Source organism: Ictalurus furcatus, chromosome 16 (assembly GCF_023375685.1).
Source record: "Ictalurus furcatus strain D&B chromosome 16, Billie_1.0, whole genome shotgun sequence".
In the NCBI taxonomy this organism is placed as follows: Eukaryota; Metazoa; Chordata; class Actinopteri; order Siluriformes; family Ictaluridae; genus Ictalurus; species Ictalurus furcatus.
In genome coordinates, this window is record NC_071270.1 from 14429263 (window position 1) to 14443995 (window position 14733).

General features: G+C 40.1%; 1 protein-coding gene across 3 annotated transcripts in view; it reads right to left on the reverse strand.

Annotated features, from left to right (window-relative positions):
• Nucleotides 1-561: 561 nt before the first annotated feature.
• The window catches only part of ntm (neurotrimin), a 470405-nt gene continuing 456233 nt past the window's right edge, over nt 562-14733 (reverse strand). Inside the window, exons 8-10 of one of the 3 annotated variants that reach the window (XM_053644572.1) lie at nt 14467-14502; nt 3971-4027; nt 562-2270 (exon numbers count right to left, since the gene is read on the reverse strand). In XM_053644572.1, the coding sequence (XP_053500547.1) occupies nt 2170-2270; nt 3971-4027; nt 14467-14502 (194 nt within the window). In that variant the 3' untranslated portion in view covers nt 562-2169. The remainder of the gene's footprint in view (nt 2271-3970; nt 4028-14466; nt 14503-14733) is intronic. The other 2 variants (XM_053644574.1, XM_053644573.1) reach the window with 2 other exon arrangements.

Here is a 14733-nt window from a genome sequence, read left to right on the forward strand (position 1 = left end):
ACAAGTGATTTCTGTGCTTTCATAATGCTATTCGTTTGAAAGAAAACTCTATTGCACATACTTTTTATTTGGACCAAAACCTGATAAAAAAGGAAATAAAAATAAAAAATAAGGAAAGGACAAAACTGTAGTGATTTAGAGTATATCTTCATAAGTAACCACATACAAAATTCTGCCATAAGTCAGTGCACAAATGCCACACGGCTTCAAATTTAATTATAACTTGTGCTTGAAATCCACCATTATAAGGATGGATAATGTTATTCTTACACTTCTGTTTCAAGCCATGTGCCCAGGACTGTCTTATTTGCTGGGCATATTTCAATACATGTGATTTATTTATTTTTCATTTTTATTTATTTTTAGTCACCAGTCACAGTTACTGAAGTCTTCCTGTAATTTAAATCTGGACATGCACGTGGACTGTAGTGCTTAGAAATAAATAATAACAAAGTGAGTTTTGTCTTTGAGGTACTTTGACTGGGGATATATATATATATATATATATATATATATATATATATATATATATATATATATATATATATATATATATATATTCAGCAAATATTCAGGCAAAAACAGTGAGACAAAAATGATAAAAATGTATAGATGCTTAAGCAGACCACACACCTTCTCTGCAATGATACCATTGTGAAACTCAGATATTGAAGGTAAGACGATGATAGACAAGTTTACTTCATCCTGCTCTGTACAACATGTGGAAAGCATACTACTTAATAATAGATTTTACAATAAACATTTTTTTAGAAGTTACTGTAATGCAAAATGCAATGCAAATTTCAGAAATAAATTACATGACTCACAACCAGAGCAGCAACTTAAAATAGAAAAGTCTGTTGCATTGTATTAAACTGGTTCACAACTTTAGTAAAAACAGGTGCATATTTTCCCTTTGTACAAATAATATGCATATAGAGAAGAGAACTTATTGATGATGAACTATGTTGGTATGGGAACTTTTATAGAATTATTGAAAAATTGAAGAAGGTGCATTATTACATGAAATATATAGGGATGGGTTGACATAAAAAATAAAATAATTGTTCGAGATACAGCAATAGTAATGGTAATACCAATGCTTTTGTGTCACCACAACTCCAAACCAACTTAAAAATTATGAGATCTGAAACGTAGACGTGTTAGCTGATAGCTCTTTGGGCTCTCTCGGTCACTGTAATGGAAATGTCTGCTGCTTGGAATGGCTTTAACCCAAAACATAGGATGCAGCCCTACTCAGTCAAAATGCAAAGAGGGATTGGAGTTTAAATCTATTGTTGCTTGATAATATTAAGAAAGCTAAGGAAACAATGATTTTGAATTGGTGTACATCATATTACATTAAATTACATTAAATTATCCCAAACATTAATTTATCTTCCTGCAGACTAAATTAAGCATTAGTAGTGAGTTTCTTAATGGTTCTGCAGAATCCCCACTTTGCCTTTAAAATTTAAACCCAATTCTGTGTTTCTTTTGTATCATATGTATCCATTTGTAAAATAAACCTTATAAATATTACCACAAAAAAAAAAAAAAAATACGATGGGGAGTAGCGGATGTGCCCCATCTCCCCCAAATTTGTAAAATAAACCTTATAAATATTACCACAAAAAAAAAAAAAAAATACGATGGGGAGTAGCGGATGTGCCCCATCTCCCCCAAATTTCTGGAAAGCTATATTACAAAAAAAATGTTACAAATAATTGTACAGTGATTCTTACTTCTTGAGGTCACTGTGATGACAAACAAGAAAAAGGGAGACATATGTGCACTTTTCTTGGAATAATATTATTCTCCTATTAAGTGTTATATTAAAGTTTTAGAAGAGGTTACAATTGGTTAAATGAAACTACACTTACAGAAAAAATTTCATATGCAAATATATATTGGAGAAGCCTCACCTCAACAGGCCTGTTTCCTATATATAAATAATGATATTTTCACTGGGGCAAAAGAAAAAAAAGAAAAGGATAAATATAGGAGATATTTATATAACACTAATATAAAGTAAAATGGAATGATTACTTTATTAAAAAGGAGTAGTGGGGAATTACATGCCCACCCTCTGCTCTCATCGGTGGCTGCAGGGGTTGATATGAGTGACGAGAGAGATGGGACCAATTCCAGCCGAAAACCTCTTCACCATCAAAACTTGAGCAGCAGCTGCAGGGGAACGATGAGGAGGAGGCAGACGGGTGTGTATGTCCCTGTTGTACCGCTGTTACCATCTTGAACTGCACCGGGTCCTAAAGAGTATCCAGATTGTATGAATTATGATTAAACATTAAGCTGCATAATAGAAAGAAAGATATATATATATATATATATATATATATATATATATATATATATATATATATATATATATATATATATTATTCTTTGCTGCCAAATATTATACAATGTAACATAAAACCAAGAGACAACTTGTAAATGAAAAACTAAAGAAGATTAAATGATGATATATAACCAAGAAGGCACCCATTCAAATAAACGTCTAATCCAGTACTCTTATAAATCGCAATTATATTGCTCATGAATAGTCCTAGTTGTAATTATGACAATCACTGCAAATTTAGTTTAACTATTTGGTGTTCACTCACATTATTCAGCAGCTTATAAAATAGCACTTGATCCAGCAAATCCTATTATTTTTCATTCTTTTTTATTATTTTACTCATGCAAACAAATTAATAAAGCCAATGAATACTAAACTGAGGTCATGAAATTGTAACCCGGGAATGGGATATAATATACTTTATCACATTTAATTCACCTATTTTGAGTTGTTGAATTAATTCCGCAATGATTTTGTTCATTCCATGCACTCTTCTGTAAAGAAAATGTTACGGCTATGGTTACGGCTCACTTTAAGAGCTGTTCAGAATTTTATCCACAAAACAATTTGCTCCTTGAGGTAAACATTGTGTCCTCACGATGACCTCCAAAAAACATTTGTGGATTTCAAAGGGATGTTAATTAATCTTTTTATATTTATGAATTTCTGAATATTTATTTTTACTCTGAATATGTAATGTACATAAAAATAACACCAGATAAGAATGCCCTAATTTGTTTGCTAATGTTATTTTTACATATATTCAGCTAGATTAAACAGCTGCTGAACTAATGCTAAGAATTGGTTAGCTAGCTACATTAGTCAGCTTAACGTCATTCAATTTCTTTCATTTCTTAAAAATTTGTGTGTTCATAGAATGTAGCATAACCTCAGTGTTATTTAGCATTACACCAGAAACAACACACTTTTACCTCTAAGCAAAGTAGAGCCATCATTCTGGCTGTTTCAATACAGTATACGCCATTAATTTCCAAGCCCTTACATCCTCTCATAATGTATGCACTTCCAAGCCCTTAAAACTATATATATAAATTTTCCATCCCACTTCAATATTTTGTGCTATTTTCTGCACATTTAGAGCATGCACTTAGTATTAAGTCGATTTCAGTTTCAGTTTACAGCAAAATGTGGAAGCATTCAAGGATGAATACTTATGCAAGCATTGTATATACATATGATTGTGCAAAATGAATAATTATAAGCAGAATTTATTAATCAGGCACAATTTTACAGCACACATTCTTAGAATTCTGCACCTTGGGTAGTTGTAAATGTTATGTAACATTTGTCATATTTCCAGTTTGATAGTCAAATTTGATCATTTATTGATATATCCTTATGTCTACAACTGGTCTGGACATGCCACTACACATTATACTTTTAAAAAATTTCTCAGAAAAGCTCTGACATTAAAACACTGCTTTAGTTACTGGTCACCTAAGTTTTGCTTTAATTCACTAATTCAGATTTTCCTCTAACTTTGTTATTTATGGTAGTTTCTAGGGTTAGTAAATTGTTAATGATTGATGTCAGTCAGTCAGTAGATTAGGGATTAGGTCTGGTAGTTTTAGGTCTGCTATTACAAACCTTCACACAACTGATTGCATTCAGTGGTTGTTTGCTCTAAAACAGATGAAGTCATTTCTAAAAAGAGAAATTATATGACACAAGGCACTTGTTTCAAAAAAGAAACACATTTGGGCAGCAGCAATTAAAAAGCAAGAAAACCAGGAGGCAGCTCATTCAGTGTGGGCAACTTGTAGGGAAAGATATAGCACTAGTGCTATTAACAGAGCTGTTATTATTGTCATCATTATTTACATTTTTTTTTTCCTGGAGTCCATTTCTTCTTACTGCATCAGTGTGAACAGTAGCAAAATCAGTATTTCTTCAGCATTACTCATTCACTTGTATTCACCTTTGTAAGGCACATTCAAGCAAGGTTATATAAATAAAATTTTGGACATAAAGTTTGAGAATAATAATAAGTGGTTATGTAACATTGTGCAGAAATGTTCACAAGGAAAGTTTGAATATGAATGACACAAAAGTAAACTCAGGAACTGTAAGGTCAGTGCAGTGAGTGTACATCTGATGGCATACACTGAAAAATCCCTGGTTACAGAGACAACTATAATTCTGAAAAACAGCATCCAAAAGCACTTTTTAATGAAAATTTGCTGTCTAGTTCAACTAAACAATCTTTTGCAATGTCCTTTGAGTTTTCCCTTTCAAAGGGAACTCCACGTTGCGTTTAGCACAATATTATGGGAGCGCCCTTGCACGCGACCAGCATCTGAAGCTTGTGTAAAATCATGCCTATTTATAGGCCTGCCGTGATCAGGTGACATGGCAATTAAGCGCTTCGCGTGATATATATATATATGGCACCAGTGAATCGCGCCATCAACCTTATTATCTTCAGCGAGACTGCATGTCGGTTGTTTGTGTAAAGATACAAAAAGATGCTTCATTTCCTCTCTAACTTTTCTCAAAATCTCTGGACTTTTCTATCCCTTTAATAAAGAGAAGAAAAAAGAAAAATATGAGTGAGAGAATTCAGGAAGTGTGTTACGCCTTGCTCCTGTTTCATCACAGGGAGTAGTGCACACTTTCTGTGTGAAGTATCTAGAGCTGGAGCATGCGACGGCAGCCCTCGAGAGGTCTGACTGTGCAGACTGTGTAGACTGTGTAATGCCTACATTAGACAGGTCCGCTAGCGACTCCCTCTCTTCTCGGAAGCCGAAGCGAGTTGGGTTTCAGAGCCTCGCGGATCTGGGCAGCTAGCAGTCTCAGGTCCGGGAGATCTCTTATGGATGTGGAAGAGGAGCCGGAGACGAGCGCCGCTCTATCTCTTGCTCTGTCTCTTGCTCTCCGCTGGATTTTGGAGCTCGCGTCGCGACTCCTCCTTCCGCTATGGAAAACCAAAAAAAACAAACAAAAAAAAAACGCGCACACACAAAAATGATAGTAATAATTCCTCTCTGACTCAGAGGAGCCAGGAGGATGTGCTAAAAACTGAGAGCAGCATATAAAGAACTGCTTTAAGTGATTACTAAGGCTGGATGAGCTTTTTTTCCCCAGTGAAAGTAAATCCCTCACACTGCAGAAAACTCCCCTTTCTTCCAGAAGTGCACGACAAAATATCATGCTTCTGGGGGAAAATCATGCATAAGCTGTATTTATAACCCCACAATGTCAGATTATTCGGCCATTGTGGGGAATGAACGGCATGGCTATTTAGCTATGCTGAAGGTGGAGGAGGCGCTTGCAAGCTACCTCTCTCCATCGACGGCAGGTAATTTAGGGGGGCCAGCTTTGCCACCCAAGCCACCGTGTAAGGCCACCATGGCACTGGTGGGAAAGCCCTATGCAGTAGTGGTCTTGCTTGTGGGTCACTGCAGACAATGACAGTGTTGCAGGCCTACCAAGCAGACCTGCTGAGTGAGCTCGACATATGGCGGCATTCAGCCAGTTCCTTCCTGTTGTGTCGAGTTCACCCAGGCATCCACGAGTGGAGCCCGGGCCAGTGCTAGTGTGAGGGAGACACAGAAGGCGAGTATGGCAGCCACCAACCCCCGCAGACAGCCAGGGGAACCTGGCAGCCACAATCGCGGCATGATACTAGGCCTGATCTGAGAATGGTCATAAAGGCCAAGCAGACATAGAGGAACGGTCCAGAGGGGCCGTGCAGGGACGTATGAGGGGACATGAGGTTGTTAGGGCAGTCAGACCCCAGTACTACTGTAGGGCCTCCCCAAGTCAAGGCTGTCCCAAGTTTTCAGTGTTCTCTGGTCAGCGAGCTGTCACAGGGCAACGAAAATCTGATGCTTTCCCTCCAATAGAATGTGGAATAGTTAATGTCACTAAAAGACCGTCTGGCAATGTGGAAACTACTGCCAAATGTGTCTCCATGGGTTCTGTCTACCATAGAAAAGGGTTACCAGGTCCAGTTTAGAGGTCGACCCCCACGGTTCAGAAGTGTGCTCACCACAGTAATCAACACAGACCAGAGCCCGACGTTATCGCAGGAAGTAAGATCCCTCTTGGACAAAGGGGCCATAGAACATGTACCCCGTTCCCTGAGGGAAGGAGGTTTTTACAGCCATTATTTCCTGGTCCGCAAGAAATAGAGGAGTACGCGGCCAATTTTAGACCTGCATCATCTGAACTGTACTCTTCGGACATACAGGTTCAAGATGCTGATGCCCAAACTTATCGTTCCACAGATTCAGTTTGAGGACTGGTTTGTGATGATAGATCTAAAAGGTGCATATTTCCACATAGAAGTATCGCTAGTTTTATCCCATTGCACCTTCACAAAGTTCATGGATGTCATTCTGGCTCCATTGTGACTCCAGGGCATCCATGTGCTAAACTGCCTGGACAACTGGTTAATTCTAGCATGATCCAGGGAACTAGCGGTTCAATATCGAGATGTTGTTCTTCCCACATGAAGAGCTTGGGGCTCAGGTTGAAAATCAGAAAAGTATGCTTTCTCCAGTGCAGTGGACAACTTTTCTAGGGGCTATAAGGATTCTACTATGATGAGGGCGTTTCTATCCCCAACATGAGTAAGGTCAATCCTATCAATATTGACCAAGATAAAGCTGGATGTTGGGATCCCCTTCAGTCTCTATGGGAGACTATTGGAGCTTATGGCAGCAGCAGCCAACGTCATACCATTGGGCCTATTGCACAGGAGACTGTTTCAGTGGTGGCTCAGAAATTGGGGGTTTCGTCCAAGGATGAAACCTCTGAGAGTAATCAGTGTCACACGGCAATGCCTACATGCTCTGACAATTCGAGTGTCCCCAGTTTCTAGCCTTGGGTCACACTCTAGGTGTGTCTCCTTAGCGCAAGACAGTAATGACAGACACCTCCCTCACGGGCTGGAGCGTGGTCTTAGACAGCTGTCCAGCTCACGGTCTCTGGAGCGGCCCTTGTCTGGAGTGGCATATAAATTGCCTAGAAATGTGGGCCATATTTCTAGCACTGAAATTCCTTCTTCCTCAATTGAGAGGTCACCTTGTGTTTACAGACAACACAGTGGTGGTCTCATATATTGACCACCAGGGAGGATTATGTCTGCGCCCCCTCCTTCTACAATCAGGGTTTATGTGGCCACCATTTCGGCCAGCCACGCCCCTGTTGATGGAGCCTCTGTGGGGCAACACCCTTTAACTTCAAGGTTTATGCGTGGTGTCAGGTGGCTAAGGCCCATCTGCAGGCTTCCTGGGACCTTTCTGTGGTCCTGGAAGGTCTGTCAGGTGCCCCATTTGAGCCCTTAGAGTGGATCTACTGTCTCAAGCCGGAGGGCTGATTTATCACCCTCGGCCAGAACTATGGAAACTGTGGCTCTGGCCCCTGAGGGGCACCAGCTCATACATTCTGTTCTCACAACTGAGGTTGTAGAGACCATGTTGAACCCTAGAGCACCATCCACGAGGAAATTGTATGCACTCAAGTGGCGGCTTTTTGTCTTGTGGTGTGAGGAACGTCAGCTAGACCCAGTGAACTGCGCAATAGCTACAGTCCTGGAGTTCTTACAAGGATGTTTCTCAGCAAGGTGGGCTCCTTCTACAATCGGGGTTTACGTGGCCGCCATTTCGGCCAGCCATGCCCCTGCTGGAGCCTCTGTGGGGCAACATGCTCTAACTTCGAGGTTTATGCGTGGTGTCAGGCGGCTGATGCCAATTTGCAGGCCGCGCATACCTTCCTGGGACCTTTCTGTGGTCCTGGAAGGTCTGTCACGTGCCCCATTTGAGCCCTTACAATCAGCCTCTGAGAAGCTTCTGACTCTAAAGGTAGCTCTTCTGCTGGCCCTGACATCTCTCAAGCGAGTAGGAGATCTACAAGCTCTCTCTGTTGCCCCTTCCGCCCTTGACTTTACCCCTGGATTAGCCAAGACCTTCCTGTATCCTAGGCTGAATTATATTCCTAAGGTGCCTACATCTGCTGCCCAGCCTGTGGTGTTGCAGGCTTTCTGCCCTCCTCTGTTCCTCACACCGGAACAAGAGAGAATGCACCTGCTGTGTCCAGTAAGGGCTCTCTGTACTTACGTCCACCACTCTGGCCAGTAGCGTAAGTCGGAGCAGCTGCTGGTCTGCTTGGCGGCGACAGTAGAGGTGATGCTGTGTCAAAGCAGTGCATCTCTAATTGGATAGTGGAAGCAATCTCTATCGCTTATGAGGTGCGTGGTCTCGCAACGCCTCTGGGCATAAGGGCTCATTCCACTAGAGGGGTTGCCTACTCGAAGGCTTTGTCCAGTGGGGTATCCTTACAGGATGTGTGTGCTGCTGCAGGGTGGTCTATGCCACACACATTCATTCGATATTATAGCCTGGATATTCATTCTGCTCCGGGCCCGAGTTTCTTGCAGTGACCATCGGGCTTGGGTCTTTTTGAACAGGCCGTACCCTCGGTATGACGGAGTGGGTATTCTTGTTCTTATAGTGTTACGCTAAACGCAACGTGCATTTCCCTTTGAAAGGGAACATCTGGGTTATGCATGTAGCCCTGTTCTCTGAGAAGGGAACGAGACGTTGCGTAGCTTTGTCATACCGGGTTAGGCCTGTGAATTGCGTCTTTGCTTCAGATAAAAGAGGCTGATGGCACGGTTCACAGGTGCCATATATATATCATGTGACGTGCTTAATTGCCACGTCACCTGATCACGGCATGCCTATAAATAGGCATGATTTTACACAAGCTTCAGATGCCAGTCGCGTGCGAGGGCGCTCCCATAGTGTTATGCTAAATGCAACGTCTCGTCCCCTTCTAAGGGAACAGGGTTACATGTGTAACCCAGAAGTTTTCCCTCACTAACATTGGACTGACATGCTATATCCATTGTTTTTTCTCATGTTAATGTCAATCTAACAACCGTTCCACTACATGCATCATCCATGAAGCCCAATTTAGCTCCATAGAGTTATTTGCACCTAGTACTTAGAAATGGGACTGCAACAATCATTTACTGTATATACTGTATACCAATCTGTACAGGATTTCACAGGAGTTTTTTGTGACTACTGTGGCCAAAATTGCTTGATTTTGGAGCACCAGACAGTATAGTTAATAACAAGGATGCAAGGATAGTGTTTTTTAAGTTCAATTGGGCTAGTTTAAACTATTCTGTGGTTGCCAAGATCTTTATAACAAATCATCAATATAAAATCTAATACATTTCTTTAAACAAAGACAAAATGTAAGTGCAGACATTGTATTTATGATGGACAGAACCATTTCTACTGTAAAATATACTGCAGAGATTGGGAAAAGGAAATTGGGATTATGGAGTGGATACTGTTCCTACATCAGAAAGGGGGAAAAATGGGTCTCGTTTTTCTAACATCTGAATTGTTTGGGCTAGTTTCAGGTCTGTGTAGCTTTTGAGATGTAGTTGGACTGGAAATTTTGCTGAAAACTGGCAACCCTTGTTAATGATATTAGCTCTTCTGTGTGTGCAATGGGAAACAAACCTGCTATATCAAACACTGTTGAACAAAGATATGCCTAAAACTGCTCACAATGACCTGCTAGACTGTACGCTGGATCTCTGTATATTGTCAAGATTCAACTGCCTATTACGAGGTTAGTTTAAAAATTCACTAGATAGTAGCCTATAGTATAAGTCAAGTATGTTAACCTCTGAATTTTGTTTGTGGCTATTTTGTTATTAATGCCATTCTTCCCCACCAATGGTTATGAGCTGCATCCAATAAAACAGTGTTTTTCTACCCAAGGCATAAAATTTACATAATTAGAATAATTTGTGCGTATTTGTGTAGTACAGGACTAATTTGTCCTTGCTTGATGTTACACATTTAATGCAATTTGAGATCACTTGGCAACTGACTGACGCTGATATATAGGGCTCTTAAATCTCAAAAACCAAACCAGCACAAAAACTATATTTTTATTGCCCAAGATTTATTCACAAGCATGAATAAATATTAAGTGTTTAATTACATTTCTTTGTATATAGAGTATCTTACAAAAGTGAGTACACCCCTCACATTTTTGTAAATATTTGATTATATCTTTTCATGTGACAACACTGAAGAAATGACACTTTGCTACAATGTAAAGTAGTGAGTGTACAGCTTGTGTAACAGTGTAAATTTGCTGTCCCTTCAAAATAACTCAACACACAGCCATTAATGTCTAAACCGCTGGCAACAAAAGTGAATACAGCCCTAAGTGGAAATGTCCAAATTGTGCCCAATTAGCCATTTTCCCTCCCCGGTGTCATGTGATTTGTTAGTGTTACAAGGTCTCAGGTGTAAATGGGGTGCAGGTGTGTTAAATTTGGTGTCATCGCTCTCACACTCCCTCATACTGGTCACTGGAAGTTCAACGTGGCACCTCATGGCAAAGAACTCTCTGAGGATCTGAAAAAAAGAATTGTTGCTCTACATATAGATGGCCTAGGTTATAAGACCCTGACACTGAGCTGCAGCACGGTGGCCAAAACCATACAGCGGTTTAACAGGACAGGTTCCACTCAGAACAGGCCTCACCATGGTCGACCAAAGAAGTTGAGTGCATGTGCTCAGCGTCATATCCAGAGGTTAACTTTGGGAAATAGACGTTTGAGTGCTGCCAGCATTGCTGCAAAGGTTGAAGGGGTGGAAAAGGTTGAAACAGTTTGCTGAAGACAAGCAGACTAAGGACATGGATTACTGGAACCATGTCCTGTGGTCTGATGAGACCACAATAAACTTATTTGGTTCAGATGGTGTCAAGCGTGTGTGGCGGCAACCAGGTGAGGAGTACAAAGACAAGTGTGTCTTACTTACAGTCAAGCATGGTGGTGGGAGTGTCATAGTCTGGGGCTGCATGAGTGCTGCCGGCACTGGGGAGCTACAGTTCATTGAGGGAACCATGAATGCCAACATGTACTGTGACATACTGAAGCAGAGCATGATCCCAGCATGATAACGACCCCAAACACACCTCCAAGACGGCCACTGCCTTGCTAAAGAAGCTGAGGGTGAAGGTGATGGACTGGCCAATCATGTCTACAGACCTAAACCCTATTGAACATATGTGGGGCATCCTCAAACGGAAGGTGGAGGAGCACAAGGTCTCTAACATCCACCAGCTCCGTGATGTCTTCATGGAGGAGTGGAAGAGGACTCCAGTGGCAACCTGTGAAGCTCTGGTGAACTCCATGCCCAAGAAGGTTAAGGCAGTGCTGGAAAATAATGGTGGCCACACAAAATATTGACACTTTGGGCCCAACTTGGACATTTTCACTTAGGGGTGTACTCACTTTTGTTGCCAGCGGTTTAGACATTAATGGCTTTGTGTTGAGTTATTTTGAGGGGACAACAAATTTACACTGTTATACAGGCTGTACACTCACTACTTTACATTGTAGCAAAGTGTCATTTCTTCAGTGTTGTCACATGAAAAGATATAATCAAATATTTACAAAAATGTGAGGGGTGTACTCACTTCTGTGAGATACTGTAGCAAAACAACTTCACTGTAGTAAATATGGATTCCTTATCTATTATTTGCTGCAGAGTCACCTGGAACCAAGAAAAAGTCCTTAAAACGACTATGAGTGAATGGGGACAAAAAATGTTATACCAAAGTGAAACATCGCTTAAAGCATCCAGTTCAGCCTAGATTAATTGTTGCTTTTACTGCACTATTTGCCTAGTAAGCCCACTTAGAGGTCAAAGTGTTTTTGTAAGGGTTGCAGAACTGATGTGGAACCGGGCCCTAATTCTGAACTGGCAAAAAAACCCCAGAAACAATTCAGATGTGGTAAAGAACTACAGTGTTTAGAGCTCATATAAGAATCATTAGTGCATCTGCTTTCCTCTGGCTAGAGCTGCTTGGCTGCTCCTGTCCTCCTGGCTTGCACTTTCATTAACATGATGTAAAGCTCATACCCTTTACCCATGCACAGTGTGGGTCAACTGTAATTGCAGTTTGCGATAAACACGCTAATCAAGGAGCAGGTTTGGTGGTGAGATTGCTGACGAGGCTGAGGATGGAGGCTTTACTGTACAAGCTGCTTTGGGTTCATAATTACAGAAAGGCTTAACAAGACAGTGCTGTTGGCTGAAGAAAACAGAGACTGTCTGAGTATGGTCGCGCAAATGGCAGGAAAAACTCGGGCAGCCATTAATCTGTTCACTTTTCAATCAGCCTTCTGTGAACCAGTGTTTACTGCTGACTATGGGAAAGTAATGACTGTTAAAAAAGGGAAAAGACTCAGTATGGAATAAACAGCAAACTTCTGTATGTGTGCTGAGTGTTATCAAAAGATGTGGCTTAAAATTAGATTCTGTACCAGAAGTGTGTATGAATTGTACTTTTGATTTGACAAGGAGAAATAAATATGGAATATAGTGATTTGCATTTTATTAGTAGCGAAGCGAGAAACAATAGCAGATGGCAAATGACAGAGGTCTGACTCTATAATTAAGATGATGCTTCTTTAAATGGACCACTTAATCACGTGCCATTTGTTCGGTGTCACTGTAATTTAATTTATGTATACTATACCTACCTGACATGAATATTATCATGAAGTTAACCAAATTACACAATTCTGTGTTCGGGGTACAGTTTTTAACTTATTATTGTTATTATTATTATTATGTAGTAAATACAGCTGTGCCCTATTTGGACAGGTTTGGCCTGATTTGTTCAGATTTTATCTATCTGGCTATCTAGCTATTTATTTGTTTGCTTGCTTGTTTATTTGTCTGTTTATTTATTTATTTTTTTAATTGGCCTGTTCCATGGATTAGGAGAAAATATTTCTGGAAATCATTAAATGATGGATGCATTTAAAGAGCCTCTCAAATATGTCATTGCTATGGATGTTATCAATTTGTCTTTACTGGGAATAAATACATTCAATAAATACATTTCATTTAAATGGCAAAAATATGAACACCACCTGGTGTCACACAAATTTCTGACTACATAGAAAAAAGCTGACATTTTCTTGTCTCACGATCATTTATAACTGCCTGGACACAAGAGTGTAATCACAAAGCGTGTGTGCAAAGACTTTATTACAGACGTCATCCTGAGAAACTAATCCCTTCCAAATAGAGGGGGGAAATGAGAACTCAGACATGTGTCTATTTTCTGTCTGAACAAATGTTATATTGTAGTATCATATGGAGTGTCTATTAAACTTTGTGCTTTGATGGTTTTCTGAGAATGTCTTCTAATTTCCTGTGAATTTGGTGGAGCTCACTAGCGTCTTATTTTAGAGACAGCGATCCAATTATAGTGCCACAGCAGATTATACTCAATCTTGCAGTTTGATAATTAGAATAATACCAGTTTCTCAAAATCAAATTCAAAGTAATTAATGACTCTCTTGAGAAGACAATGTCATCATTCCCACTCAAAGTGTTTTCAATTTAGGTCAGACATTCTGCGCATTGTCTTCATATGGAGCATTTAGGCTGGAAAGCACAATAAGCATTTCAGAAAATTTTACCGCACCAACAGGGAATAAGACAGAACAAAATGATTTGTACTTTGCAGATGAGTACTTACACACAGCAGACGGAGGCATGCATAGCCACAATGAAGCCATGGCATGGTGCATGAAGGTTAGACAGGAAAACAAAGACATAAAGAAGAAAGAAAACACATTTAAGCAACAAAGAATGGAGAAGAATTCAACACACCACTGTGGTCTACTGAAGACGGACTGAGGCATGACAGCACCATGCTATTCCCCCAGCAGCAATTTTGTATGTCACTCAAAATGTCGCATTTATTATTGACATTACAAATTGGATTTCTAAGATAGCATACCATTTAATAGGAATTGCTACCACTTTATAACCTGACAATCACATTCTGTCAGATGACACTAGACAATTATATTAGCGTATTCTTGTTTGGGAAATTTGGTGTAGCAATCTTGCAGATCAACTTGAGTGTCACCTCAGCTACATCGTCTCTTCATCACAATGTGGTTCACAGGGAAATTAAAGCATTCATTTATTTGCTTATTTGTTTAGAAAGCAAGCAGGAACAGGCCCGGCAGAAGCAGGGGCTAAAAGGACATGCTTATGCGGTGTACTAACCTTGCAAGAGCGTCGAGCTAGTGGGTTCAATTACTTCTACATCAGCAAAAACAAACAAACGAAAATGGCAATATAAGAGGCAAAGGCTATAGATCAAGCCATATCAAACATCAGGATATCACAGAAACTTTGCAATCATTGGTAACACATCTTAGTCCACTAGGTGTTGCCTGACAAAGATTGCTTTTGTCCATTCTGATGTTGACATTTCACCCAAGTCAACTGACCCAGATTTTTGTTGTGGTTGTTTTGTAATTTTTTTTTTTT